The following is a 27196-nucleotide window of genomic DNA, read 5'->3' on the forward strand; positions in this document are numbered from 1 at the left end:
CAAACTCAACACTTCCATCATTATTCCACAGGGTTCATCTAAATGAGCTTAAACTGTAACAAATGAACACACTGAGTCACATTTGTAGTGAGATTATTTCGAGCAGTTCTCGTATACCATGCCGTAGATATCATACAGCCTTTAATAAGGTGCCTGCTGAAGAACTGTTTCACACTGAAAGAAACAGTCACCCAGTGACTCTTGAACCTTTTCTGTCATGCCTTTCTTCAGAGGCCGAACACATGACCCTGTCGCACAATTTTTTTTCAGTTGTTATCAGTGATTCAGGAGGGAACTAATAAGAAGGGATCCAAGTTTAATTTTAGTGAGCTAAAGGTCAGCGTGATAGCGTCAGCAAACTCGTGTTTCTTCTCCTTACATAAATCTTTTTCATTCAGCTTTGTTTTACTCCGTGTTTACCCCACGCCCTGCTGCAGTGGCTCCATGATCTCCAGTGGGGGGCCTCTCTTTAAAAAAGGACTCAAAACGATTAATTGGTTGTCAGAAATGTTGGTTATTCATTTAATAGTTGACAGCTAGTTGATTAATTACTAATCGTTGCAGCTCTACTCGACTGCATCAGCAGCTCCACCTGAAACTTCCCGGCAAGCTGCGACTCATCTGAAAGCAGCCTCAGTATGTGCCTGTGCGTCCCCCCACCCAGAGCCAGCAGACAAGCTACGCCCAGTATAAGCAGTGCACGCCCCCCATTCGACCAAGTGGCAGATTCAGGACGAGGGTTGCCATGTGCTCGACTTTCTGTAGCGGTTTATGACATGATTTATGTCATTAATGCGCGCGTGCGAATTGCGATCTTGTTGCAGCCTATTTGTGTCATTAAAAAAAAAAAAAGAATCGGGAGTAGGTAAAAGGTAGTTAAGGGCCCCAACCTGCAGGGGTCGCAGCTTTACATGCAGTGCTTCTCCCTTCATGTTTGTCACTTTATTTCATCATTTTTTTCATAGTTTCATGTCGCACAACAGAGTTTATAGCATGACAGGAGAATAACTCGCATAGGTTCAGAGACGGGTGGGAAATGTGTGCAGGCTGGACGCGGAGACACCGGATCTGGCAACTGGGAAACATTACAGAACGAAGGAGGCGTCGACGTGTAGGAGCTGAGCCCGCCCCGAGCCGAGGGGGTGAACTTTGTCACAAATAACCCCGAGTGTCCTGAGTTGTCCCCCCTCGGACCTTCACTGACGGATGTGTCCAGTTTTGTGCGCTCTGCAAAATGTACACCTGGTTCACCGTCTTCGCCGGACTGGCCCTTCTGTCCCTGCCCTTCCTCAAGACCCTCTTCCCTTACATAGGCGAGGACAGCGCCTACATCCTGCGGAGCATTAAACTCAGCATTAGGCTCCAAAAGTACAAGAAAAGAAAACCTTTCTACAGCATCGTGGACTGCTTCTTGGATGCCGCCAAGGCGCATCCCCATAAGACCTTTCTGCACTTCGAGGGTCGAGAATATTCTTATAGCGAAGTTGACAAGCAGAGCAACAAGGTGGCCCGAGCTCTGCAGGCTGAAGCCCGGCTGAAGGAAGGGGACCCGGTCGCTCTGTTCCTGGCCAACGAGCCCAGTTTCGTGTGGATTTGGCTCGGTTTGGCCAAGCTGGGCTGCCCGGCCGCCCTGCTCAACTATAACATCAGATCCAAGTCTCTGCTGCACTGTTTCTCCTGCTGCGGGGCCAAAGTGATCATCGCCTCTGCAGGTAAGACAGAGGAGGAAGAGTCTTCTCCAGACCCCTGTCCCTTTCCTGTCCCCATCATTGCTGCATGAGCATGCTTCTTGTCCACAGAGGAGCAAAGTGCGAAGTACAGGTAAGAGTTTCTGGCACTGCAGCTCGCAGTGGTGGAAATCACAGTTTAAAGGTACTTGTACTTGAATATTTCTAATTGTACTTTTACTCCACAAGACTTATTCGACAGTTACTTTTAAAATACAACATTTTTAGAGATTCGTGGCTCCCGAGCTTTTTGGTTTGTGGCTTCTTCCTAAAAAGCGGCTTCTAGTTGGGACCCCTCCACGTTTCAGATGTCTGTCAGTCCTTATCAGCTCCATTAAAGAGACCATCCCCCTCTATAGTGTCCGGGGCACAGAGAGGTAAAATTCTTCAGTATTTCACAATAAACAAACATAAGAGATAAAGCGAACACAAAGGTTTGCAGCAGAACTTATTTCCTACCCCTTCAACCATCGCACGACTCCCTCGAAGGGACCCGACCCCCAGGTTGGGAACCACTGGACTGAACTACCAACAGAATGTAAAGTAATTAAAACTTCCAAAATCTCAACCAGCTGTAACATTATAATTCTGCTTACACGTGAATGCATCAGTATTCATAATGTAATTAAAAAAAGTACTTTTAAGACTTTTGAGACTTTAAGTACTTTTCACTGATGATACTTTTGTTCTTTTACTACAGAATAATTTTAAATACAACTTAGAGAACTGTAATGGAGGATTTTAACATTGTTTTATTGGTACTTCTACTTAAATAAATCTGAATACTTCTTCCACTACTGGATGGATATTTGTTGGTTAGCTACAGCCGTGTTAACCTTGCAGGTGAGTGTTTCAAAATGCAGCTTACATACAAATCACTTGATAAGCTAAGAACACGAGACGTTGACATCGGGGCCGGGGTGACCTGCGGGTGGGCGTCAGAGTGAACTTTCGTCCCAAGTGTGCATCTTTTTATGTGCTAAATCACCTTCGAGGTGCCTTCAGGTACAGAGCAAACAGACTTCATTATAGTTCAACTGGTGCACCAGAAACGAACCAGTCCTACGATTCTGTATCACTATACTGTCCTGTACTTTGATTAGAACACACATCAGGACGATGCAGCATGTTGACACAGAGGAAACTCAAATAATAAAGTGATTAAAACGAGATGCAGATCCTGCCTTAAGGCCACTTATTTGCAGTTATTCAAATGACCACAGACTTATTGCCACACAGTGAACCCGGGCCAGTTGCCCACTTTGATTAGTTGTTGATTAAGCTACTCAAATTATTGATGCGACATTAAAATGCTGCTGAAAGGTTAATGCACCAATAATTACACTCAAGATTCTTCTTACTGCGTTATTGAAATGGTTGTTTAGTGTTGTAGGAAACCAGCGTTTTAAATTATTAATGAATTTAGTTTATTTCTCTGGGACACACTAACAAAAATAAATATGTAATATGTATAATCCTCTGTTCTGTTGATTCCTCTGCTTTAAACCACAGCAGTGTACTTTGAAAGCAGTGAGCATTTCCAAGAATATAGACCAGAAAAGAAATGTTTGCCAGGACAGTTTCGTATGACAGTCTCTCACAGCCATTGCTATCAGGAATAAAGGTTTAATCCCTTGTTTTCTCACATGGTTTCAGTCTGCTGTGCTCTACATTCAGTCCTGATTAGTTCATCTTGGGTAACAAACAGAAGGAGCATTGCACTCTGAAAAGCTTTTTCTCCGTACTGCAATTATGATGCTTGAGTTTCACTACTGAGAAGCGCATACATTCGGACTGAAGTGGCTGCACCATGTGCTCATATCCCAGTGGGACCTGAGGTAACATGGCACAGGCCTGCATGTGCTGCATTGCGCAACACAGCTCCCTGACATATTGTGTGGAGCTGAATGCCTCTCTGTATTTGCAGAGCTGCAGGATGCTGTGGAGGAGGTTTTACCGATGCTGAGAGAGCAGGGTATCAGTGTGTACCTCCTTTCAGAGGCCTGCGGCATCCAGGGCATCAACACTTTGTCTGAAAAGATCTCCCAGGCCTCAGATGAGCCGCTGTCCCTGGACCTGAGGGCCAACATCAACATCAGGAGCACCGCTCTGTACATCTACACATCAGGCACCACCGGTATGTTGTGGAAATTCTCTGCTGCTGGTGAAGAATGAAGTAGAGACTTCCGCCAGCCGACAAGGTTTTGCAAGGAAAAAGTCAATCATCACACGAGACCCCAAGCATGGGGAGAGCTAAACATTTATACCTGAAGAACGCCTCCTACCCAAGTGTGTGTTTTCACACCCTCTGGTCTGCTGTAGGTATCGGTGCCGACCCCTTAGGGTGTAGTCCACACCGGAGGCATCCTGCAGGGTTTTGTATGTAGGTGTTAAGAGGTCTAGACATCACAATTTAAAACACAAAAGGACCTGATATCCTTGTGAGAAAATGGGAGGTGGGGTAAGGAACTGAAATTACATTTACAGTTACACCAGAAAGTAAAAATCTACACTGACAGCCATGGAAGACATGCTTAGCTGTCAGGTTGCTAAGTACAGCTAGTTAAAACCTTTAATATTTGGCTTGAAAGGTGGCTGTGAAATGTTTGTGTTTCCTAAGGCTTAAAGGTCGTTACAGTGCTGTGTGAGAACTAAGTGGTGTATTAACTATGTTTTATCTTGGATTCATTTGTTTTTGTGATCACTTGAGTGCAGTGCACCAAGCTGTAAACATTAACATACAATATGACCACTGTATAGAGGATGGTAACAGTTACTTATTTAAACTTCCAGCAGACAATGAGCAACAGTAGCATGTTCATTTCTGGCCACCTGCACCAGTTCCAGATGAAGGTTTGTGGTTGTTTAGCAGATAAATGCTCCCCTGTGTTCACCAGCTTGTCGCTAACTTTGTCTGCAGTTTGGTGCAGGCAGCGTGCAGCAGGTTTATCAGTCTGCTGCATTTGAAAGGAGAGCTGATGACAGAGGAGAGAGTGAGCCAAAACAGTGAAGTTGCAGGGCATAAAAACCAGAACAGAACCCAACTTCACTGAGTTAGATCTGAAAATACACTGCTTCTATACTCAGCTGATGACCAAACTTCCTCTCGCTCCTCTCATCTTCATCGTCCCTGGAGTCAGAGTCCAGGTCGGAACCGATGTAAATCACCTCAGTACAGTTTTCCCTGTTGTCAAACTGGCCTCTGCCGGTCGGCTTTGTTTGATCCCAAACGGGCCATTTTCACCAGGAGGCTGCTGATCAACAACCCCCAGCACTCCCAGTTCTAGCCACTATCTGCTTGGCTACCTGAGCTAACTAGCTAAACAAAGCTCATATCCATAGATGGCTACAGCAGAGAATATACTGAGCAGCTGTTAGTGGTTACTCTGGTGATAAGATGCCCCCCATTTGTTTGGAGTGATCTTCAACAGGAAGCCAGTTCTTACACGTTGCACCTTTAAAACTGCGTATGCCTCATAAGAACCTGCCATGATTTATCCTCCTTTGACTTTGGAAGGTTTGCCTAAAGCAGCCGTTATCACCCACGAGAGGGTTTGGGCCGCCTCCTTCATCCAGGCGGCATGTGGAGTCACTTCAGAGGACATCTTCTACATCAACCTGCCTCTCTATCACAGCGCAGGCTTCCTCATCGGGATGGTCGGAGCCATTGAGAGAGGTAACGACCTGCTTAATCCTCCCATGATTTACAGAACAAAGGGATTTACACAACTGGCTTGGGCACTCAAGATGTAGAAAAGTTACTCAAAATAAAGGCTGTGCTATGATGTTGATTGCAGGTATGACCATTTTTCTGAGGAGAAAGTTCTCCGCCTCGCAGTTCTGGGACGACTGCAGGAAGTATAACGTGACAGTGATGCAGTACATTGGTGAAACAATGCGCTACCTCTGCAACAGTCCACAGGTAAGAAGGATCCTGACCAACTTCAGGATAAATCAGTGAGTCTTGTTCTGATAGAAGACATGAAGCTCTGCACGTCTGTGTTTTGAACACGAGTTGATGTCGCTCTGTGCAGAAAGACAGCGACAAGAACCACAGAGTGAGGATCGCCATTGGCAATGGGGTCCGAACGGACATTTGGTCGGAGTTTCTGAAACGCTTCGGGGACATTAAAGTCAGAGAGCTGTACGCCGCCACGGAGGGAAACATCGGCTTCCTCAATTACACGTCCAAAGTCGGTGCAGTGGGGCGAGTCAATTTTGTCCACAGGGTGAGTCGAGGATCAGGTCAGTGTTTTTAGCCACGAAAGCAGCAGAGGTGGCGAGGTCAGTCTGCCAATCAAACGCTTTGATCCAGACTGAAATATCGATATCAAACTACTGCACAAACTGTCTTAAGGTTTCGTGCACACATTCATGCTTTCCAGAGGATGAACCCCAAAGACTTCAGTGATCCTCTGATTTTTCCTCTGGCACCACCATGAGGTTGAAATCATAGTTTTTTTGGTGAAATTATTGGACAGATTATCATGAAATTTAGCACAGACATTCACGCCCCCCTCAAGATTAAATGTAATAGAGTTTGTGTTCCTCTAGCGTCACCATCAGGTCAAATTTTCAGTTTGCCCAAAACTTTGCTTGATGACCAAACACCCTTAAAACTAATGACACTCCCATCAGCTGCAGCTACCAAGCAAATGCCAGCATGCTAACAGACTAAGCTGTTGAACATGGTAGATTTACTTGCTAAACATTGGAATGTTCGCATTGTCATTGCACGGATGTTAGCATGCCGATGTTAGCATTTTGCCTGTTGACTGTAGGCTGTTAAAGTACAAGACCTCATGTAACTGGTGGACATTTCCTTTCTTCTCTTTAGTTTTTCTTCCCGTACACTTTGATCAAATTTGACGTAGAGAAGGAGGAGCCGGTCAGGAACTCTGAGGGCCTCTGCATCGAGGCAGCCAGAGGTGAGTCAATTTTACAGGTGGAAACCTACCTGTGGAACACCTGTGCTTTCTCTTTGTGCCTGAACTGCAGTCAGTCAATTGAAATAAAAGTGATGCTAAAGTAACGCTAATTTTTCCAGCTTCTCAGATGTGAAAATGTGCTGTTCTAATCTGTTTTATTAATGGTAAGTTTATTTGATTGGGCTTTGGATTGTTGGTTGGACTGAACCAGACACTTGAAGTCGTCACCTTGATTGAAACCGTGATGGACGTGTTTCATGTGTCCTTTTGTCAGGTGAGACGGGACTTCTGGTGGGACGGGTCACTCAGAGGTCTCCCTTCGTTGGATACGCTGGCAACCAGCAACAGACGGAGAAAAAGAGGCTTCGTGACGTGCTGAAAAAAGGCGACTTGTACTTCAACACTGGAGATTTGCTTCGGTTTGATCACGAAAACTTTGTGTACTTTCAGGATCGAGTTGGCGACACTTTCAGGCGAGTTGGGATTCATTTTGTGTTGAACTGGCCCTTTTTTGAAGTTATCTTTTCAGCTTTTACATGCACAAGATTTTCAGTTGACTTGCTGTGTGTTGGCTTGTTGTTGCAGATGGAAAGGAGAGAACGTGGCCACATCGGAGGTTGCAGACATCCTCACGATGGCTCATTGCATTTTGGAGGCAAATGTCTATGGTGTTAAAGTTGAAGGTAAACACACAGATGACAGATCTCACAGTAAGGGATGAACTCTGTGCTTTTTTTTTTTTATATTTTCTGCCTGTGTGTAACTGAACGGTCTGATTAGGCCACGAGGGGCGGGTCGGCATGGCTGCTGTCATTTTGAGGGAGGGAGAAGATTTTGACTGTTTGGACACCTACAAGAAGGTCGTCAACTACCTGCCAGCTTACGCAAGACCCCGATTCATCAGGATTCAGGTAAAGAAAGAAGTTGCGTCGTGCACCTGTGTCAGGTGGAACATGAGATTTGAGGTTATTGCTGCACGAAGGCTTCTCTTTAATCCACTGTGGCTCAGACTGCATCTCATTTGTGCACCGATTAACCTCTTTGCTTAGTCCAGGTGGCCTTCGAGTAAGATTTCACTGTAATCTTTGATTGTTGTGTGATAGACTGTTTTTAGAAAGATGCTCATGCTGAAGGGATGCACCTCCCTGCGAATCCTTTCTCGACATTTACTCAACTGAAAACAGTACAGAGACAATAAATGATTCTCGGACCTGATCCTGATCCTGATTCTGATTCTGAAGCTGTACAAACACAGACCAGTGATTCAGAGATTTATGCCCTGGATTTTGCCTCTCAGGCCACACCACCTGCTTGGCTGGGGCTCTGGGCCCGTCCAGAATTCCTAAATACTGCGTGAGGTGCGTTTCCAGTTTCCTGTGAATATTTCAGTTTGCAAACACTGGACACTATGCCGGCACTATTATCCCACAATGCAAGGCAGCATTGATGGCGAGATGCTCCATATGAAAAACTGTTGGAATAACATTAGTTGCTTACATTTTCCAGTAATTTAAGAATTATGTGCAGATGAAGACGTCTGCGAGAGTTTCTTCTCATATATCTTCTTAATGGATCCAGTTCAAGGTGACTCATCGCACACTGACTTGGATCATTTCATGTTGGTTTACGTGAGGTCATGAGCGATTGCCGTGGCGTTACAAATTGAATCCGCTGCTTGTGACTCAATGAATGTAGCAGAAACAGAAGTTTTAAGGACACTGAGGGAAGAAATGTGGATCTGTGACATCTGGTCTGATCCGCTCGTTATGATCCGTGTCTGCGGTGCGTTCCTCGTGCGTCCTCCTTCTGTTTGCTGCAGAGGGCAAATTAGACAGGAAATCCCTCTGAACCTCTCACTCTGTGTTTTGCAGCCCTGCCTGGAGATGACGGGGACGTTCAAGATGAAGAAAGTGAGGCTGGTGGAGGAGGGATTCAACCCAGCTCACATCAAAGATCCTTTGTACTTTTTAGATCCCGAGAAGAAGATGTACGTTCCGCTAACCGAGGAGATCCACAGAGCCGTCGCCTGCAGGGAAATAAAACTCTAACAGACTTGAAGCGGACAACACGCTTGTCGGCAAAGTAGCAGCTCATTTGTGGACTTTTTAACATTCAACTAATCTCAGGACGACCAGATTGACTTCACAACATGTTTAAAGAGGCATCTTTTATTTTTTTTTAATTAACACAACTGCTGTGCATCTCTGCAGTTTTTGTATTCCACTATGTGATATACAGGGAAGTCTTACGGCCACCGTTGAGCTTTTTATAATTAAACCTCTGTGATTTTTTGATCAGCCAGATGAATTGTGGCATTTTAATTTTAAACCGAAGTTTCTATTATCATAAGCTTTTTTTTTTTTTGCATTAGACTGAAGATGTAAGATTTTTAAAAAAAAAAAAACCTTTTATGACTTGTTGTGGGTTTAAGAGTGAACCTTTGCACAGATGTTATGTCCAGCCAGTCTCTGCTTTATCAGCTTGTGTGTACTAAAAGCTCATACTGTGTCATGTAACTGAGAAGAGGGAGTGAATGCTCTGTTGTTTAACTAGCAGCCTCCATAATGTCTCGTAAGCACATTTATGAGCAGAGCAACTTTCTGCCTCTGGTGCAGCGACTGACCGACACGACCTTTGACATCACAAGCTTGTGACTAACAGGGTAACTGTCAGATCTGCTCTCCCATTCAGCCAGATGTGTTTTTGTTGATGGTCCTTCACTTGAATGTTTGACTTTCACCGTGCAGAATGTTGCATGTGCAGAGATTGACTCCAGAAGACTGAACTTTTATTGGCTGATGAGTTTTTCTGTGTTTATCTCAAATCTCAGTTTAACCTGTTCAGGTATGAGCATGTTTTTTGCGACATCATAACTAGGCAGGAACCATTCATGGTCGTTAATTGTACCCAAGTGTGGTGTTGACACTGTACTGACACATATACTGAGAATGGACTTTTCAGGCAAGTCGGAGACGAATTGTATCTGGTTAAAACTTTCAAGATTAAAAATATTTTCATATTCATAGAGTTCAGATTTTTGGATTTTGAGGGAGATGGCGAAGATGTGATATTAAGAATTATTAACCAGGTTTTTTGATGAAAAAACACATCGGACAAGTTATTTAAAGGACCAGTGTGCAGGATTTAAGGAGAATGTATTAACAGAAATGGAATCATGTTTGTACAGTAGCCCAGAATGGACAAACCAAACACTGGCTCTTTTGCATTTTTATGCGACCTGAAGGCCACCGTAGGTTCTCCCATAGGAAAAGGACGGATGGGCGAGAGGTAGTCAGTTGGTTGCAATCTGCAACCTCACCACTAGATGCCACTAAATCCTACACACTGGCCCTTTAAAGTCAAGAATCTTAAGACGTTCAGTTGCCAGTTTATTAGGTACCTCTAACATTATGGAAAGCACGTTGACCAAATTGTATCATTTATCAATGATTAGACTTAATATCAATCAGGGTCGGCGAACCACAAACTGCAGCATCCAGAATGAGCATAACATTCGACACCTCTTGAAAACACAAACTGAACATCATAATGTTCAGGGTGGTGGAGGTCACTGCAGGACTGTTTGACAGTATTATTTTAAGGTCAGTGTAGCTAGAAACTGGCAACTGAGTGTGGGTCTTAAAAAAATGTCTGGAGTGGATATTTTTAGAAAAAAAGGGAACTAATGTCTGACTTCATGCAGCCAGTGAACCAGAAAAGGTCAGACTGAGAAAAACAGCAGCAGGAAATTCATTTTTAAGGAACATCAAAGTTGGGGTTAGAAAAGGACAGATGCCTCCAACTCTGTTCATCTTTATGAAGACTGTCTGCACTGGATTTTTACTGTATGCATGCAGAATAATCCAGCTGACTGCTCAGTGTACCGGTTCTACATGAGGGACGCAGCTGCGAATGGCAGAAAACTGGGATCGAGCATTACAAAAGACACAAACACAAACGCTAACTTCACGGGCCGCAGAGGAATCCTCGGAGCCGTTTGGCAGAAAACAGTCTGGGTGTGTCAACATGTCAAACATCTGGAAGTTTAGACCAACACACGAATCCAAGGAGCACGTACTTTAAAAATGAATTTATTTATTAATACAGTGGTATACTTAGAAATGTGTCGCAAAGGAAAAGAAAAATTGAACCGAAGAAAAAAATAAATAAAAAGAATGTCAGCCACACGGGAAAAGAAACTAGTGTCGGGTTGAAGCAGTGTTATCATATCAAAAGAAAACAGTACTGATGTGCCATAATAAATTGTCTATTAGTACAAAAATACATTTCAGGGCACACAATACAGCATCCAGTATCACAAATAAAGGAAGGGACCACTCTTCACAGCAGACCCCCTCAAGCACATCTTTTAAAATCATTTAAACCAAGCACTTCTCTATTTTGTAAATAAGAATAAAAAGTTTTCTGACTGTTAAAAATGCCTTAAGTAGTGTGTGTGTGTATATGTTGGTAGAAAAGTCGGACTTATTACTGCTTATGTCAGTTCCAAGGCTCAGGGGTATAACCAGAATACAAACATAACCAATGTAACCGCTTCCTCTTTTTTAACAAACGTTTTCTCTTTTATACAAAATAACAAAGATGTACAAAAGTTCATTTACAGAGAACCAAGGCCATATACTAGCAATATGTACAGCCACAATTTAAACATCTTCTAGCGTTTTTGTATTTCCTCAGACTTCATATGCATAGCAGTAAAAGAAAGCATACCTTTTCATCAGCCTCAATTATTCTCGTGTGCTAAATCCAAGTTCACTGTTTATGAGAAAATGCAGAGACAACTTTTTCTTCCGTAGTGATCGCTATAACTGAAGGATCCGATGTTTTAAGGTTTCACTGAAAAGTTAATATGCAGATAAGGCATCACTGCTTGCAGTGTACGATGGGATTTTCATGTGTTGAACTTAGTAGTAGCAGGCTTCTGGACCTGAGTCATAGCACATGCATAGATCTCTAGACAGCAGGAGTTTGTAAAATCAAGTCAGTATATTTATCTACGGTAAAACGTTGCTACAAAACATCAGTTTTAAAGAGAGAGAGCGCCGCGTCGGAACAACCGGGCGTCTCAGACTAATACTTAACCGTCATTTTTTCTTCGTCTTTTTTCATCTTTAGGATTCCTACGTGTTCCTTCGTGAGTCAGGCTCAGCATTTCTCAAGTCCTCAGAGATCCTTCGTGAGTGAAACGCATGACCAAAGGACTCACAAACAAAAGTTTTGCATATACCAACTTTGCTGTTTGTGAGTGCTCTTTTTTTTTTTTTTTTTTAAATTATTATTATTTTTACAGTACGCAAAAAATCCCATTGCAATATTAAACGAGTTTCCAAAATTCTCCTTCCTCCTTGCACTGCTCTGACCTTTTACAAAATTAGCTAAAAATGTCAAAATGAGATTATTCAGTCTGTGGCACTGGTCATGCATTCCAACTTCAGTTCCTTTGTTTAAATAACTTGTTTTAATCTTTATTTTTTGCAAGCCTTGAAAGCACCGAAAAAAAAAAATGAAAGGAAAAAAAAAAAAAGAGTGCAGCGTCGGGGATGCTGGACTCCTCAGACTCTCCTTGTGTGTGTGTGTGTGTATGTGTGGGTTTTGTTTTTTTTTCATTTTTTTTTCTTTTGGGCACAGTAAACAACGTGAGAGTAACAAGTTCATACTTCATCGAGCATCGCGCACCCCGCCACGGTGGCGGGAGCACGGCGGGGGTGAGTGAGGTCCCCTGTTCATCACATTCAGTAACAGGCCAGCTGTCGCCCTCTTCAGAAGTGGTCAATGAGCACAGACACACAGTTTGCACCCACCAGGTAGTTTGGGTCTCCGGGGAGAGATTTGTTCTGCCAGGTTTTGGGATCACCTGCAGGGAGTAGAGACACGACGTCAGCTGCTTGAGCTCCTCCTTTTTGTCTTTAAAATACAGGATAAAAAGTAGATTTTCCTGACGCACGGATCACAAAAAAAAAAGTCTCAGTAAGAAAATGTGCAACTGATGATTTAATGCAGGAAATGAACTCCTGTTGCTCACCATGAGTTCGTGTGATGAGTTAATGTTTAATGGTTGATTAATTTCATCTATGTAACTTGCAGGTATCTCATAGATTAATGTATTGGTCACCTAATTCACTGGAATCCAGTTACATAGAAAAAGGCTTTTAAGACACAAGACACGTGCATTTCTGAAAGCAGCAGCAGCTCTCAACGCTGCATGACCCTACCATTCATGTTTAAGAGGGGAATGGCGCGAGGCTACATAAATCGCTACTCAAGAATCTCTCCCTACATTGAGGTCTGGGAAAAATTCACATGAACGCCCCCTCGAGTCGGAACAACTTGGAAAGTCTGCAGAAATTTTAGTGAACGACAAGCAAATGTTTGGTATGTTGATATGTAACTTTTTATTAATTCACGTATATCAATTCTTTGCTCCCACATAATTTGCACTATGGTATTAGGTTGGAATCGTCAGTTGCTGTCCACGTAAATTGACCTAGATTAGTTAGAGAAGTCATTTTCGACACATCTTTGTAGCCTCCATGTTGTTTCCATGTTACGACTCAAAAGCTCACGAGCACATCGACGTCGGACGAATGACTTCACACAGGATCACCATGATGGGACGAGTCACCTGGGTGACTTGCGTCCCCTCAAATGAAGTCTAATTTACAAACGATTACAAGCGCATTCACTAAAAGTAAATAGAAATATGAGCCGGCAGATCAAATGCGTGTCTGAAATGATCTTTCCTATAGAAATGGATTCCAGCTAATTTGGTGGCGTATGAGTTAACGTATGAGTCAGTCACCATCATTCATCAATGATTCAGTAAGCGTCAACTCTTCACATGCAAAGCAAACGTGACATGATGGTCATACATCATGCATTGATTAAGCATGTGCTTTGGACCCATGTTATGAAATGCTTCCTGATTATCTTTTTGACTTCATAGATTAAAATTATGATGCAGACGCCTATAAAATACTTGATTGTTCTGTCAAAAAATTAGCATCAATGTAAAAGGCCTTTATGGCAGCAGCTAATCATTCTCTTCATCACTGATTAATCTGCTTATTACTGTCTCAATTAACTGTTTAGAAAAGGTTTGAAAACACTGAAAAACGTCTGTCCCGACTAAATGTTTGTCTAAACAGTCAAAAATCAAAGATATTCAGTTTACTGTCACAGGAGACAAAGAAAAGAAGCAACACTGAGGAGGTGGATCTGGTTGATGTTTGCCATTTCTGCTCAAAAAAGGACCTTCGCCAATTACTTTCGAATAAATTTGAATTATTATTAATTCTATTAATTAATTTTCAATCAATTAATAGACTAAATGCTTCAGCTCCAGTGGCCCTGTGGTGTTTTTCACTATAACTGAGGGGAAACTTTCACCTGCAGTTCACACTAAGCATGAAAATAAGAAAACAACTCAAACAGCACATGCACGGAGAAGAAGTGAGGGGAATATGGAAAACAGATGAGATGACTCAAACGATTCAGACACAGAGAAACTCTCCTCTCTAAATCACCAAAGCCAGCCCACAGACCCCAAAGGACAGAGAGAGGACAGCGTACCCGACGAGGAGTCGGAGGATTTTAGAGCAAAAGACCAACCATCAGGGGTCATAGACGCACAGTGAGGTAAGCGCAGCTCCACCGGCTTCAGGAACTTGAGTCCATGCGGGCCACACATCACCAGCGGACTTAGCAGCGTTTCTCCTGCACGGACACACGACAAGTTTCAATTCCACAAATTACACATGCGGGAATTAACCAATCAAGTGACGGAGTCCGCTGCCAGGCCTTTCCCGTGAATGAGATTGAACTGTTAACTACCTGGACAGGTTAATTGAAGGACCACACTCCCCTGGTGCGAGATGTTAATTAAAAAAAAACAAAAAAAAAAACCTTTAGGGCTTCTACATGCCCTGTTCATACTTCTTATCATAAAGATGTGGAGTGTCACACGGGTAGAAAAGTTTAAATAATGACCTGATTGAGGTGTACTGTTGAATTCTGCATTAGCTCTAAAAAAAAAACAAAAAACAACAAAAAAACAAAAACACAAACTTTGTGTTCTCTGGATACTTTTTCCAGCACTTGCAGTTTTACAGACGGTTTGTTCCTTGACACATTTAGGCTGTAAAGACACTCAGGGACCGACCTTTTTCCTTGTCGAGGGGGGGCAGGATGCTGTTGTCCCGGCACACCTTGAAGTAGATCTCCTGCTCCACGCTCTCGGGGATGGCACCCTGGGGGATGATGATGCTGACGCCCGTCTCGATGGAGCTCAGGACCCCTCCGTTGCAGTTGAAGATCCCCCGGGCGGTGGCCACCACTGTGTGCCCTTCGTCTTCATCGTCATCTTCTAGCGTGCTGGGGCTGAGGGACGGAGACACAGAAGTCGGCGTCATCAATCAAAACAGTGCAGGCAGAGAATAAAGCACAGCAGAGGACATCAGAAGAGACAAGTCTCGTCCCGTCTTTCTGCAGCTCAGTAATTACCCTCAGAGAACCGACTGCTGCTGCTGGATGTGAACAGTGATGAGTTTCGTACCTTACTGGGATGGCCTTGGGGATGGCGTTGATGTTATTGTGCTGGTATTTGGGCCTGTTGTCCATAGTGCGTGTGAAGGTGTCCAGGCCACTGTCGTGATCCAGGGGCTGCGGTGACAGCTGAGGCTTCCCGCCGCTGTTGCTCACCACGCTGGGCTTACTGAGGAGGTCCGTCTTCACCTGTGTGTCGTTGGGCAGCAGGTTGTGGTTGAACTTGGGGCTCTCAAACTTGCGCTCAAAGGGCCGGGCGGAGCTGGTGTACGGCTTGGGGACGTAGCGGTTGTAGCTAGTTGGAGCGGGAGCGGGCAGCGTCTTCGGGGGTGCCGCGTCTGTGCCGTTGACGGGGGATTTGTCGGGGAGGCCTCTCGGGGGCAGGTAGCCACCTGGTGCGGGTTCGTCCCTGCTGGCTGGTCGGAGAGCTGCCAGCTCAGGCTTAGGATTGGGTGAGCTCAACGGCTCGGGTATGGAGTTAGCTGGAGACGGATGAAGGAGGACCCAAACACTTAAATACAGTCTTTGTCAAACTATATTGTTGCACTTAAGCAGTTTACAGTGATGTAAAAAATCTGTAGACTGTTCATGTACATGATGAAGTTTGAGAGTCGGGCAGGAAAAGTTAGCGAGCTCACCGTCATTGGGGCTGAGCTTGGGCAGTGTGTTGGGTGGGATGGCGGATGCGGGGGGCCCATACTGGGAGGATGGGCTGATTTGGGGCAGGGGTTCGTATCTTTTCTCCACTGGACTCACCTTCTCGACAGACTCAACTCTGCAGTAGACACAAACAATTCAATTAGTAAAGACAGCTGTGATTGGTGCACCTTAGGAGCAGCTGCTGCTCGCATGCGGTTATACCGGTTGTACGGGTAGGACAGCTGAGCTGGTTTGGGCAGATCATGGAATCGGTTGATGCCAGGACTCGGCTGGCCCATGGCCTTGCTGTCGAAGCTACGGCGGTCAAAGTAGGACAACTGCTTCCTGTAGTACTCCTCATCCTCATCTGGGTCATAGTGGTTGGACCGCACTACATCATCCAGGGGTTTAGTATGAGGCTTCTGCGGCTCAGGAGCCCTGCAGAGGAAACACAAAGAAACGAGTAAAACAGCTGCAGAGATTTAAACAGCTGGGACAGACAACAGGAATATCCAAAAGCTTGCATAAAGACATCTCATAGATCCTGAGGTTAGAAACTGTGCGCTCATTTGAAGACAAGCCAATGAAATGAGAGGATCGAGTATGTTTGAAAACAATCTGTTTATCCTGGACAGTAAGGCTCCTAATGACCTTCCAAACACACAGCTGCTAGTCTGGGCTTGACCTCTGCATGCCTTTTCTGTCTTTGCACACCGCACCAGCCCGGCTTTCTGCATGGTGACTTGCGTCCACTAGGTGGAGCTCAAACAACAACAAATGAATTCCAAGACGCCTTTGTGAGGATCTCAGAGTTGTCCTTCACCCATCTTTCTGCAGCCTGCGGTGCTGTAATGAGGACTACATACCTATAGGTGGACTTCTCCTGCTCCAGGTTGCTGAGGGAATTGGCTTTGAGGACTGGGCCAGGTGCACTCACAGGTTTAGGAACATCTGCAGGCTGAAAAGCAAAGAGAGCTCGTCTTGCATCTGATCCAGATTTTTGTTCACATGAACGGACTGCATGCACATAAATATCTAGTCTTGTGTCGGACATCTTACAGGCCAGATGATAACAAAACACACCATCATTTCACAAGAACAAGCTTGCAGTTTTGAGTCTTGCAGTTCTGCAGTTTTTCTGACTGATGCATCTGCGGTTTGGGCGAAAATAATTTGGCCTCCTTGGAGCCTTGTTAGTTTCTTCATGTTGTTTTAAATACATGCATATCCACTTACACATCTTTAAAAGCTAACAAACGCTCCTACCAGACAAAACACAGAGTATGGTCCTAGTTCGTTTTAGTTCATTTACACCTGTGGCATAAAATGTTTGACCCACTGCTGCACACCTCCGTGAAGAGCTTACCCTGACTGCCGCCGACTCTCCCTCTTTAGCCCTGTCCATAGAAACAGACCGTTTATTCTCGAACATCTTGACTCTGTTGAGCACTGACTGCGGTTTCATGGCCGGGTCCTCATCCAGGTCTTCCCGGGGTGGCGGAGGGAGGGGTTTGGAGCCTGGAGTGATGGCTGGCTCACCTGGCGAGGAGAGGGTCTCTGGTTTAGGAGGGGGAATTGCGGGTTCGGAGTTCATGATGGGCTCATGCATCCCTGGCTTATAGCCCCGGTTTGGAGGCCCAGGAATGTAGGTGGGCCTCAGACCAGAGTCACCATAATACTGCTTTGGAGGTTCTGGCGATCGAGGTGAATTTATGGGGAAGCCGTGAGGTTCTGCATCATAGGGAGAGCGGGCATCATAGGCCACTGGGGGCGGGGGCGGGGGTTCATCATAACGAATGGGCCCAGGTTTACTGTGGCGTGGTCTGCCATCGTAGCCCACTGGCGGGGCCTCATCATAGCGGGGCTGAGGGGGGCTGTAGTCCCTCCCTGGTCCATCCTCGTAGGGGGACCGGGGGTTGTAGCCCATGGGTTGCTGGTGGCCCGGCTGGTACCCTGCGGGCTGAGAGGACGAGGTCTGCTGGTCATAGGGGGGCCACTGTTCGTTGTAATGAGGCACACGGTTGTCGTAGTGCAGGTGAGAGTCAGTGTTGTGAGGCTTTGGTTCTGTGTAGCCGCCTCCATCATATCCGTAAGGCGGGTGGTCGTATTCGCGGTATGGCTGTTTGTCCTGGTACGACGGCTGGTGACTGTAGCTCATAGACTGCTTCAGGCCATGGTTGATTCGCACAGGGTCCTCCATATTGTACAGATCTTTCTTGTACATCTGTGAAGAAACAACACCAAATGAATACATCCATCACATCTTCATCCTCATTTTGACATTTTTAACAGCCACCATGTTGCAGGACAGAAAGCAGTTGGGGGAAAAATGCTTTCCCAACTCCACATTAAGAATAACTTCAAGATTAAATACTGGCGAATAAACTGAAACCTTGAGGATCTGAACATGTGTAACATGAACCAAATCATTCGAAAATAAATCCTTCTACCATGTAATTAAACAAACATCAATTAAAAGTGCAATTACACAAGCAAACCTTGGTCCATTATTCAATAACAGTTCTGAATGCCTGTTTGACAAGATGCCTTTCAAGAATGATGAGAATCCATATGAGCACAACTGGGTTTTTTTTTTTACATATGAAAACATTTCAAAAAATTGTGAACTATCAAGCAATTTGCACATTTCTGAAAGGCCTCATTTCAAACATATGATGTGTAGCCTGTAGACAGCAAATCTAGTGACAGTAATTCCTATGGAGGAGGTTGATTTGTTGGCATCTAGAAAGAACAAAACTGCTGAACAGAAGACACAATGCAGTGTGCTTATGTAAGTTTGTTTTCCCATTGGGAGAATTGCTTGATGGAAATCATTACCAAGAGTACTGTCTGCAGGTTAGCTTTCATCATGCAACCAACATTCAGTTTGCATCTAATGCAACGTCAAACTACTGGCACTACAACAGACAACACATCTACCACTATAATGCCACTGTAAATGCTACTATTGATCATCTACAGAAGAGAGTTAAAGCTGAAAGGAACCCAAAAAACATTAGGAGCCATGCAAAGGAAGTAAGAGGCAACAGTTAGGGCTGGTTGTGGATGTCTTCACCCTGGTCAAAGACTCAGATGTACCAGTCCTTCTGGTCTCCCAGCCCACTGTGGTGCATGTGGACTAGTCTGTCGCACATTTCTCTGGGAGCCAGAGGCACACAGTGGGCTCAGTGAGTCACACAGTGTGGGCATGTCATGCAGAGAGCGAGTGGAAAGCATGTGCGAGAAGACAGGCAGTTAAAACAGCAGGCTGGGGCCCAGGCCCGGTCCGAGTGGCTGGTGAAACTGCGGGTACCTTTGGTTCTGGACCAGGCGGTCCAGACGGGTGGGGTTCGTGTGGTGGTGGTGGGGGCTGAATAAGCTCAGGGGCAGGGCTGGGGCTGCTAAGTGAGTCAGCCTGAGGAGCTGCGGCTGCAGCAGGCGGCTCCTCTAGGTGCATACCCTCTAGCTGTACAGGCTGCTCAACAGCAGGGGGCGCTACCACCGTCGGAGGCAACGAGGGCATGGGCAGAGCAGCCTCATCTTGCTGTGAAGTATTGTTAAGAGACATTTATAACACAGCCTGCCAAGGGCACAGAAAGTACAGCTCACCCCAACACCATGACCTTCTTCCTTACACTCAATCAGTTTTACACCAGCCAGAGAATGCACTTGCAAAAATGTGGTCAGAATAGATAACATACCAGTAGCTTCTAGAACATGTTTATTACTTAGCAAAGGACATTTAATCTAAACAGAGGTCGGGACACAACACTGAACACAAAGGAGCTATTCCTCTGTTCTGCAGTCATATACTTTCATCTCTGACAGGCGCCGCCTGCAGCGGCCTGCCTGCAAAGCCAGATATGAACTTTACCTGTTGTGGAGCGGCCATCTTGAACCCAGCAGGGTCTATGCGACTGGCTGGTTCAGGCTGCACAGGGTGCTGGTATCCAGGGTAACCAGGGGTGTCCTGAATTACGGGCGGGTCTTCTCGAACAGGCTCGGAGGAGCGGGTGATGGCGGGCTCCGTGGGGAGACCCACCTCGTCGTTCAAAGTCTCGTCCAGTTCCTGGTCTGTGTACGCTCCGCCCTCTGTGTCGGTGTCCTCGTAATCAGAAGTGTGGCGGCTGTCCGTGCTGTACATGGAGTATTCGCTACCTGGTGCCGACAGGTAGGACAGACGGTCATCGTGGATATCCAAGTCGTCCTCTGTGGTGCCGTCCGCCTGAGCAGAGCAGAGAAACAATCATGTCATCTGTCGCTCAGTCAGACTAACAGGTCTCAAAAAGTCACGTCCAGCGAAATGGAATGAAAACATGGAGCAGGCCTGTCTCTCACCTTGCCCTCTGACACCCACACCAGTTGGTTCTGCTGCTGCTGGATTGTTTCTTTCAGAGCGCCGTACCAGCCGTCATTCATATTGTTCAAGTTGATGGTGGCTAAGAGAGAATGTTTTTGAGTCACAATCACTTTGCCAAGAATAAAACCTGTAAAAGAGACGATAGACATTTCAAATGTACTGTGTTTTAACGCTCTCTGCCCACTCACTGGTGAACAGGTGGTGATTATTCTTCCTCAGTTTGATGGCTCTCTCATAGAGCTTCCTGGCGCTCTTCCTGGACTCTGGACACAGTCTGGTCCTCATGTTCTTCACCCCCTGCTTATTATCAGGATTTAGGAAGACTACAATCGGGTACCACTGAGCATAATTCAGCCTGTCCACGGCGTTCGGGGTGATGTCCAGCACAGCGTGTTTGTCCTTCACGAGACAAAGACAGCAAAGAGGAGGGATAAAAAATACATCTGTGATGAAAAATAATCTTCAATCCTTTGTGCACGATGAAAGGAGGCCTACTCACTCTGTCGATGATCTGTTTGATGGTGTGAAGACGAATGATTCCTGAACTACGCTGGTCTGTTCCTGCATCTCTCGGTTCACTCTCTGGAAACAAGTTAGATGGATTTATGTAGAAAACAGGTTGACAGCAAATTTGTGTTATCATCAAAATCCGTCCAATACAACGCATACACGTACTTGCAAGCTCAAAAAGATCTGGCTCTTCTCTGGAGAGTTTTTCTCGAGCAACGTCAGCGATGGGCCCAAATATCACTACAGGTCTCAGGAAACCAGCTGCACGAAAAAATGTAAATATTAACAGACTAAGAATGCAGCTTTAGTCTCACAATGACATCTCGACTCACAGACACGGTCAGACTCCTCACCCTCTCTCAGCACAACTCTTTCATAAGCTGGGAACTTGGTTTGGACTGGCTGGGAGGAGAGGTCCTCTCTGCTCTTCCTCAGGTTCCTCTTGGAGCTGCGAAGACCACGAAACCTCCAGAAGTCAGCCCTGTCGCCCCCTGCTGTTTTGGGGAGAGTGTATTGCACGCTGGAGAGCTGCTCCGCTCTGTTGACAAATGGCAGACAGACAGAGACAGTTCTTAATGCAACACAAGCTAATGCATGTGTCAGAAAGTTGGTGTGGCTAACATCAACACTGCCAGTACCTAAGGACACTGCATGGCAATGATAATAATAACAAATGACTGGATGTCTGCTGAGGAACATTTATCCAGCATGCCACTCTTTGAGACAGCTGACATATGTCTGTCTGGATGCTGTCACCTGTTTTTGTTGGGGATGATGCCCCTCTCCACCTCTTGGTGGTTCTTGCCGATGCGAATAGCCAACCAGGAGCCCAGCTTGCCGTTGTAGAGGGTGTCCACCACTCGGAACACCTCACCCTTGTTAAAGCTTAACCCATACGGAGATTCCTTCTCATACTCAAAGTGTGTCCGGATGTAGAAGGAGTCGCCAACATCCGACTCCACGATCCGCCGATACACTGAACGGGAAAAAGCAGCGAGTCAGAGACGCCGGCCAATGCGAGCCATAGGAATGAAACACTGGCCTCATCGCCTTAACTCACTTCACTTACCATCTTTCTTCTTCTGGGCCAGAATGGTGACCTCTTCACCTTTAGGAAGGTCCAGGAGGAACAGCACCGCCTCCTCTCGGATTATGTTCGCAAAATCTACATTATTTACCTGGAACACAGAGGTTACTGCTTTATGCTTTCCACTGGATAACTTCGCTGTTATCTGGGACTTTTGAGTTAAGGAGTCGGGTTTATTGTACATAAACCGGGTGAAAGAAAGTGTAAATCTCTGTGTAGATAAAGGTTTACATTGTCCTTCCTGTCCTCAGTATTGCCTGGGTAACTGCAGGTTTTACTGCACTGCAAGAACCCAGGCCGTTCCTCATTATACTCAGAGAAAGGAGGAGGAGGTACAAATGGCAAGATATATGGCTTTGAGGAAATGGGACAAACACAGACAGAGGAAACACAGTTTTTTGTGCGCACTCCCTCGGGGCCATTGCTAAGAGACCAGCCTGGAGGTACAGGAATTTTGGATCAGCCAGTGCGTAGAATCATGAATAAAAAAAAAAAAAGGGAAGCGCTTGAGGATGCACACTCCATAAAACATGGCCGTTTACAGACACAATCAGGTACCCATTGTTAAAACAAGGAGAAGAAAAAACAATCATTTGTAATATAGAATAACAGCTTGACGTTTTGGACAAACATTTTTTTTTTTTTGCAATCTCATTTTTACAACAACTCTTCAACTGGAAAACAACCAGCGGATTTCAGCTGTCAGGTTTAACAGTCGCCGTGTTAAAAATAAAGTCTCTCACCCTGAGAATTTGGTCGCCCTCCTCCAGGCCCTCCTTAGCAGCTGGGCTATCCTCCAGCACTCCGGCTACGAAGATGCCCACGTCATTCCCCCCAGCCAGCCGCAGCCCCACGCTCTCCCCCTTCCTGAACTTCACCAGCTTCATGCTCGGCCTGAGGAGGGGGAATAAAGACAATAGTCAGGCTGATTTTCTTTGACATGACACCATTTGATGGCATTTCACTCTTTCCATTGCAAACTTCACTTTATGAATGGTTGAGTGACTCCTGGATGCCCGCCTGCTTTCTCTTTTGTTGAGCTGTAAAATTGTCAGAAAAACAAAGTCCTGCAGAACATTTGAATTCACTTTGATATTTCTGCTGTAGATAAAAACAACAACCACAGTCAATTGTCGGTTTCATGCACAAACACTGATGGTTGTACATTGTGTTACATTCAAAGCTGCTCATTCAACTTGCCAGCAAACCAGTATGTGCAATGAAATACACGTTTCTTAACAAATCTATGCCTCGTGGCAGCCAAAATGATACATAACTGAGGGCAGGATGTGCACTGGAGCATTCTCAAAACTGTCAACTGCTGCTCCAAGACTGGCTTCTCTTATGTCAACTGCAGGTTAAAATAACAGATAGCAGTTTTTTGCTTTGTATATTTTAAGAAGACTTTAGTATTTGGCTGCTATATTACCGTAGGATGCTATCATCGTGGGCAGCGCTTGGCACAGGAGCATCAGAGGGACTGACTGGCAGGTCTACATCTGGCTGTCCAGGCTGAGCATACACGGGCTTGGGCTCTGAACAAAAACAGAAACAAACTCACATTATTTAATGCTGATGAACATGTAAAACTGCACTGGGTACCTTTAAAAACAAAGGGATACGCCTTCAAACACAGTTACAGCTTAACAATGCTGCAGATACATGAAAATGAGGAAAAAGTACAGCAACGATAAAACACAACTGTTCGAAACCACACATTGGCAGCGTGTTATCGCACAGATGCTTGCGCACAAACACACAGAGCGAAGGCACACAGCGTCCCGAGCAGGGAGGTCAAACAGAAAGGCAGCAGAGTGCCGGAGGCTGGGGAGGAACGTCAGACTGGATCAACTCATACGGTTTATTTTCACTTGGCTCCAGGCGAACTCAGCCAGGCTCAGCAGGCGTCTGGATCTAACTTTTTTTGGTAGAGCTTTTAAAAAGGGCAAAAATGACTGGTTCAAACACGATTCCATTTTACTATCATGAAGTCATTTCACCGCTTTTGATGAACAGGGACACCTACGTGAACATGTTGTATTTGCTCAAAGGTATGCCCAGCACAAGACCCAACATGGCTGTGTGTGAACTTCTGTGTGTGTGTGAATATCCGTTTTACACGTCCACATGATGACAGCTGATAGTTCTACCACTGACCTGGGAGCGGTGGAAGCTGTTTCTCCTCTCGAGCAATAGCCGACTCCTTCGGTTTGGGCAGAGGAACCTCCTCTGCGAGCTTGGCTGGTGTTGAAGCCGGCTTCGAGATCCGTTCGTCATCACGACTTCTGTGACTGCAGATAAAAAAGAAACACTTTTGTACAATTTATCTTCAGAAAAGGAATACGTGGGATTATAAATAGTGTATTCTTGAGATGTAGCGCTTGGAGGCGATCGGAGAGCTTTAAGGCTACAACATCTTGACTACACGCAACAATATGAAGTCCATACAGCACTCGATGACTGCAGAGGACGCGCACCGGCTGAGAAAAGAAAACAGGTGAAAAGAACCGCTCGAGTCTGAGGCTGCATCTTCATCTTGAAGGTCACCACTTTGTCTTTCCACTCTTTCCTGCTCTATTTTTAGAGCAGCTTATCTAAGGTGTCAGAATGGATTCTGTCCTCCAGGTGAATTTCACTGTGTGGCTCTGACTTTACACCAGCACAGGTTTGACTTCCATGCCAGTTTTAAAACAGCAAGTCTGCGTTAAGTGCCACACGGCGACCCTGACCAATTACGAGTCGGATAATTAGAAATGAGGACAGACGTTCCCTGTTTTGATAAATGCTGACATTCCCAGTGTGTTTCAGATGAGAGATCAGAAGGAACGGAAGTGAGCAAAGCAGGCCTTCCAGTGGTACAGCTTCAGGGCTCTGACTCCAACCTCCTGGTCACATGCCTGCAAACTGGCACAACTTTACTGGCAAAATAGTGCTTTATTCACAGGCTGAGTGCCCAAGCAACCATGAAGGACCCTGGTTGAACCAGCTACAGAGGAACAAACTTCTGTTTCAAGCCATCCCGGATGAGGGCCTACTTTTAACTGCCAACTTCCTGAGCTGAGAGAAAAGGTCACATGTCACAGACCAGGCTCAGATAAACAATAACATCCTGGCCCAGCATCTCCTTCCTGCTCATTAAAATACTTTCAGATATAAATTACTTAAGTGCTCCACTAGTCTAGATGTGTCAGATATAAATTATTACAACACATTTTTGCTTCTGGCATACAGAATCTGAATATTTCCCACAAATACAATTGATTCAACAGAAATGAGAGAGAAGAACAAAGCCCGACATCCACAGATATGAAGAGATAAAAGATCTTACAAAAGCAGAGCCACACGTAAAAGAGGGAGACAGTTGACAGCTGGTGATGGCCTTTTGCTCATTGTTGAAGCCATACTGTCCTTGTGCCAAACATGCGGTTTGCCCACTAAAACATTCAGGAGACTCGAGGATCCTGTGATACGTTCACAGGACTCTGTCATCTCTTGTCAAAACAAGACATGTCACTGAATAACCGCTGCTGTGTAACGTCGCTTCAGCAATATTCCATTAGGTGATAGTTTGCTGTTACACAAAACACTGATTGTTCTGACACAAATGCCTGATTTCTCTACTCTAAAGAGACTGATTTTAACACCAAAAACTAAACCTACTTGTCTGTTCATCTACATGAACTCTATTCAGGATGTACTACTGCTACTGTTAGTAACTGTCCACACTGGGTAATGGTGCCAAACTTACGGTATTCTCCAGCTGGTGAAGTATAAAGGGAACACAAAGGCAGATCTCATTAAAAGTGAAACAATGCTTTTTGCTAATGCAGGTTTCCAGTGTTTGGCATCATCATACGGCTTTTCCAGATTTTCAAACTGTTTCATCGAAAACACTTTGTTTAAAATGGCAGAGGTCATGCAGTAATATCAGCTGAGCACTGAGCTTTTATGCCAAACTCTCAACCCTAATTTTAACCAAACAGGACTGGCTCCTTTGCAGATTAACAGCTGACTTTTATTTTTCTCGGGTCAATAAGCAGGGCGAAAGGGGAACAACCCTGATGCTCTACTGAGTTTAAATGAAGACTTAATGAAGTACTTTTCGAACAAGATTACAGTCAAAGAAGTGCTGAATGGGCTGACGGCATTGATGAACGCAAACAAAGAATCGAAAGTCCTTCAAACACGCACAGAAAAAACAAGTGCGTCTTAATGAACTTTGACAGATAGCTGAACATTATGACAAGATCAGTCACAGCACAACTGAGACGCTGAAACTAGGAGATCTAGGAGAGAAAGTAACAGATATCATGTAGCAAAACATAACTAATCTATCCGAAAATGACAGATCATGGTCTTTACCTGCCATTGCTGATCTGCGGAGGGGAGTGTCTGGAGTGGTCCGAAGGTTCAGATCTTCTGTCTGGAGAGCGGGAGCGGCTGCTACGATGCCTGTCATGCGATCGATTGGAATGATCGGACGCCAGAGAATGGATATCTGAAATGTCTGATCAAACGAGAGCCGCTGTTCAAAGAACGAGTCTGACATTAAACGCTGACGTGTCTGGATTTGTGCCGCGCCCCAGTTCAGTCCAACACTTAACATCACTCTCACCGTCTCTGTCCGAGGCGTTGGCTGAAGGAATGCTGTCATCGAGGTCAGGGATGTTCAGCAGGGTCGCCCTGTCGTCCCTCTGAACAACCATTTTTAGCTTGCCCTTTGACCTTTCTATCAGCTTCTTGGCATCAATCAAGGAGAGGTTCTCTGTCACTGTGCCATTGATCTGAGAGAATCAGAAAAAGGAGCTATGAGACATGACATGATTTCAATCAGAAATACAAAAAGTCAAATAAAAATGTCTTTTTTTCCTCATTTTACAGAAATAAAATGGTCTCTGGAGAAGTTGAGAGTTCAAATTGTCTTAGAAGCATAAGGTCAGATGTAACTCAAGCATAACACTGATTATGTTTGTTCGGGTGAAACCAATTTGTAAAGCGATGAGAGGCAGCGTAAACAAGGCGTAATTACACACGGCCAAGCTTTAGAATGGGCTTGCACATCATTCTTTCTTATAATTATTTGATGAACCTTAATTAAGTGCTGGCATTCAAACATTAGACAGAAGAAAATGCAGATGTGTAAATCTCCATCAACACACATAACATGGAAAAAAGAAAATAATGTGACACTTTCAATAGTTTTGTTCATGTTGAATATTTTATGATATCTACAGATCAAATGTAGACCAGGCTTCTTGTTTGCCTCTCCCTCACCTTCAGTACAACATCCCCTTCCTGGATGTTGCCGTCCCTGGCTGCCAGGCTCTCAGGGGAAATGTCCTTGACAAAGATGTGGCTGGCCAGGCGCAGGCCATATTCTGCT

At 45.1% G+C, this 27196-nt stretch overlaps 2 protein-coding genes across 11 annotated transcripts in view; one reads left to right on the forward strand and one right to left on the reverse strand.

Moving 5' to 3' along the window:
• Nucleotides 1–1181: 1181 nt before the first annotated feature.
• Nucleotides 1182–9676, forward strand: slc27a2 (solute carrier family 27 member 2). Its single transcript, XM_076733050.1, has 10 exons — nucleotides 1182–1712; nucleotides 3655–3864; nucleotides 5245–5403; nucleotides 5525–5649; nucleotides 5762–5956; nucleotides 6565–6655; nucleotides 6930–7128; nucleotides 7241–7338; nucleotides 7436–7566; nucleotides 8527–9676. The coding sequence occupies exons 1-10, from the start codon at nucleotides 1235–1237 to the stop codon at nucleotides 8701–8703; spliced, it is 1863 nt and encodes a 620-aa protein (XP_076589165.1). The 5' UTR covers nucleotides 1182–1234; the 3' UTR covers nucleotides 8704–9676.
• A 1054-nt stretch (nucleotides 9677–10730) lies between these two features.
• tjp1b (tight junction protein 1b) overlaps nucleotides 10731–27196 on the reverse strand; it is a 61265-nt gene continuing 44799 nt past the window's right edge. For 4 of the 10 annotated variants that reach the window (XM_076734094.1, XM_076734092.1, XM_076734095.1 and 1 more), the window contains 23 exons: nucleotides 27088–27194; nucleotides 26429–26597; nucleotides 26176–26320; nucleotides 23971–24104; nucleotides 23243–23348; nucleotides 22557–22707; nucleotides 21796–21904; nucleotides 21483–21702; nucleotides 21080–21264; nucleotides 20892–20987; nucleotides 20716–20798; nucleotides 20405–20615; nucleotides 20195–20295; nucleotides 19731–20081; nucleotides 19170–19400; nucleotides 17223–18080; nucleotides 16723–16814; nucleotides 16079–16294; nucleotides 15856–15992; nucleotides 15228–15699; nucleotides 14835–15052; nucleotides 14246–14389; nucleotides 10731–12530 (listed from right to left, as the gene is read on the reverse strand). In XM_076734094.1, the coding sequence (XP_076590209.1) occupies nucleotides 12436–12530; nucleotides 14246–14389; nucleotides 14835–15052; nucleotides 15228–15699; nucleotides 15856–15992; nucleotides 16079–16294; nucleotides 16723–16814; nucleotides 17223–18080; nucleotides 19170–19400; nucleotides 19731–20081; nucleotides 20195–20295; nucleotides 20405–20615; nucleotides 20716–20798; nucleotides 20892–20987; nucleotides 21080–21264; nucleotides 21483–21702; nucleotides 21796–21904; nucleotides 22557–22707; nucleotides 23243–23348; nucleotides 23971–24104; nucleotides 26176–26320; nucleotides 26429–26597; nucleotides 27088–27194 (4631 nt within the window). In that variant the 3' untranslated portion in view covers nucleotides 10731–12435. The remainder of the gene's footprint in view (nucleotides 12531–14245; nucleotides 14390–14834; nucleotides 15053–15227; nucleotides 15700–15855; nucleotides 15993–16078; nucleotides 16295–16722; nucleotides 16815–17222; nucleotides 18081–19169; nucleotides 19401–19730; nucleotides 20082–20194; nucleotides 20296–20404; nucleotides 20616–20715; nucleotides 20799–20891; nucleotides 20988–21079; nucleotides 21265–21482; nucleotides 21703–21795; nucleotides 21905–22556; nucleotides 22708–23242; nucleotides 23349–23970; nucleotides 24105–26175; nucleotides 26321–26428; nucleotides 26598–27087; nucleotides 27195–27196) is intronic. The other 6 variants (XM_076734086.1, XM_076734091.1, XM_076734089.1 and 3 more) reach the window with 5 other exon arrangements.

Source organism: Chaetodon auriga, chromosome 6, assembly GCF_051107435.1.
Source record: "Chaetodon auriga isolate fChaAug3 chromosome 6, fChaAug3.hap1, whole genome shotgun sequence".
Lineage (NCBI taxonomy): Eukaryota > Metazoa > Chordata > Actinopteri > Chaetodontiformes > Chaetodontidae > Chaetodon > Chaetodon auriga.

Excerpts from the sequence above, each read along its gene's own strand:
- slc27a2 (XM_076733050.1), top strand. The coding sequence starts at position 1,235 with ATGTACACCTGGTTCACCGTCTTCGCCGGACTGGCCCTTCTGTCCCTG. Across the intron at positions 1,713-3,654 it reads AGTGATCATCGCCTCTGCAG|AGCTGCAGGATGCTGTGGAG; the intron begins GTAAGACAGAGG and ends CTGTATTTGCAG. Across the intron at positions 5,404-5,524 it reads GGTCGGAGCCATTGAGAGAG|GTATGACCATTTTTCTGAGG; the intron begins GTAACGACCTGC and ends TGTTGATTGCAG.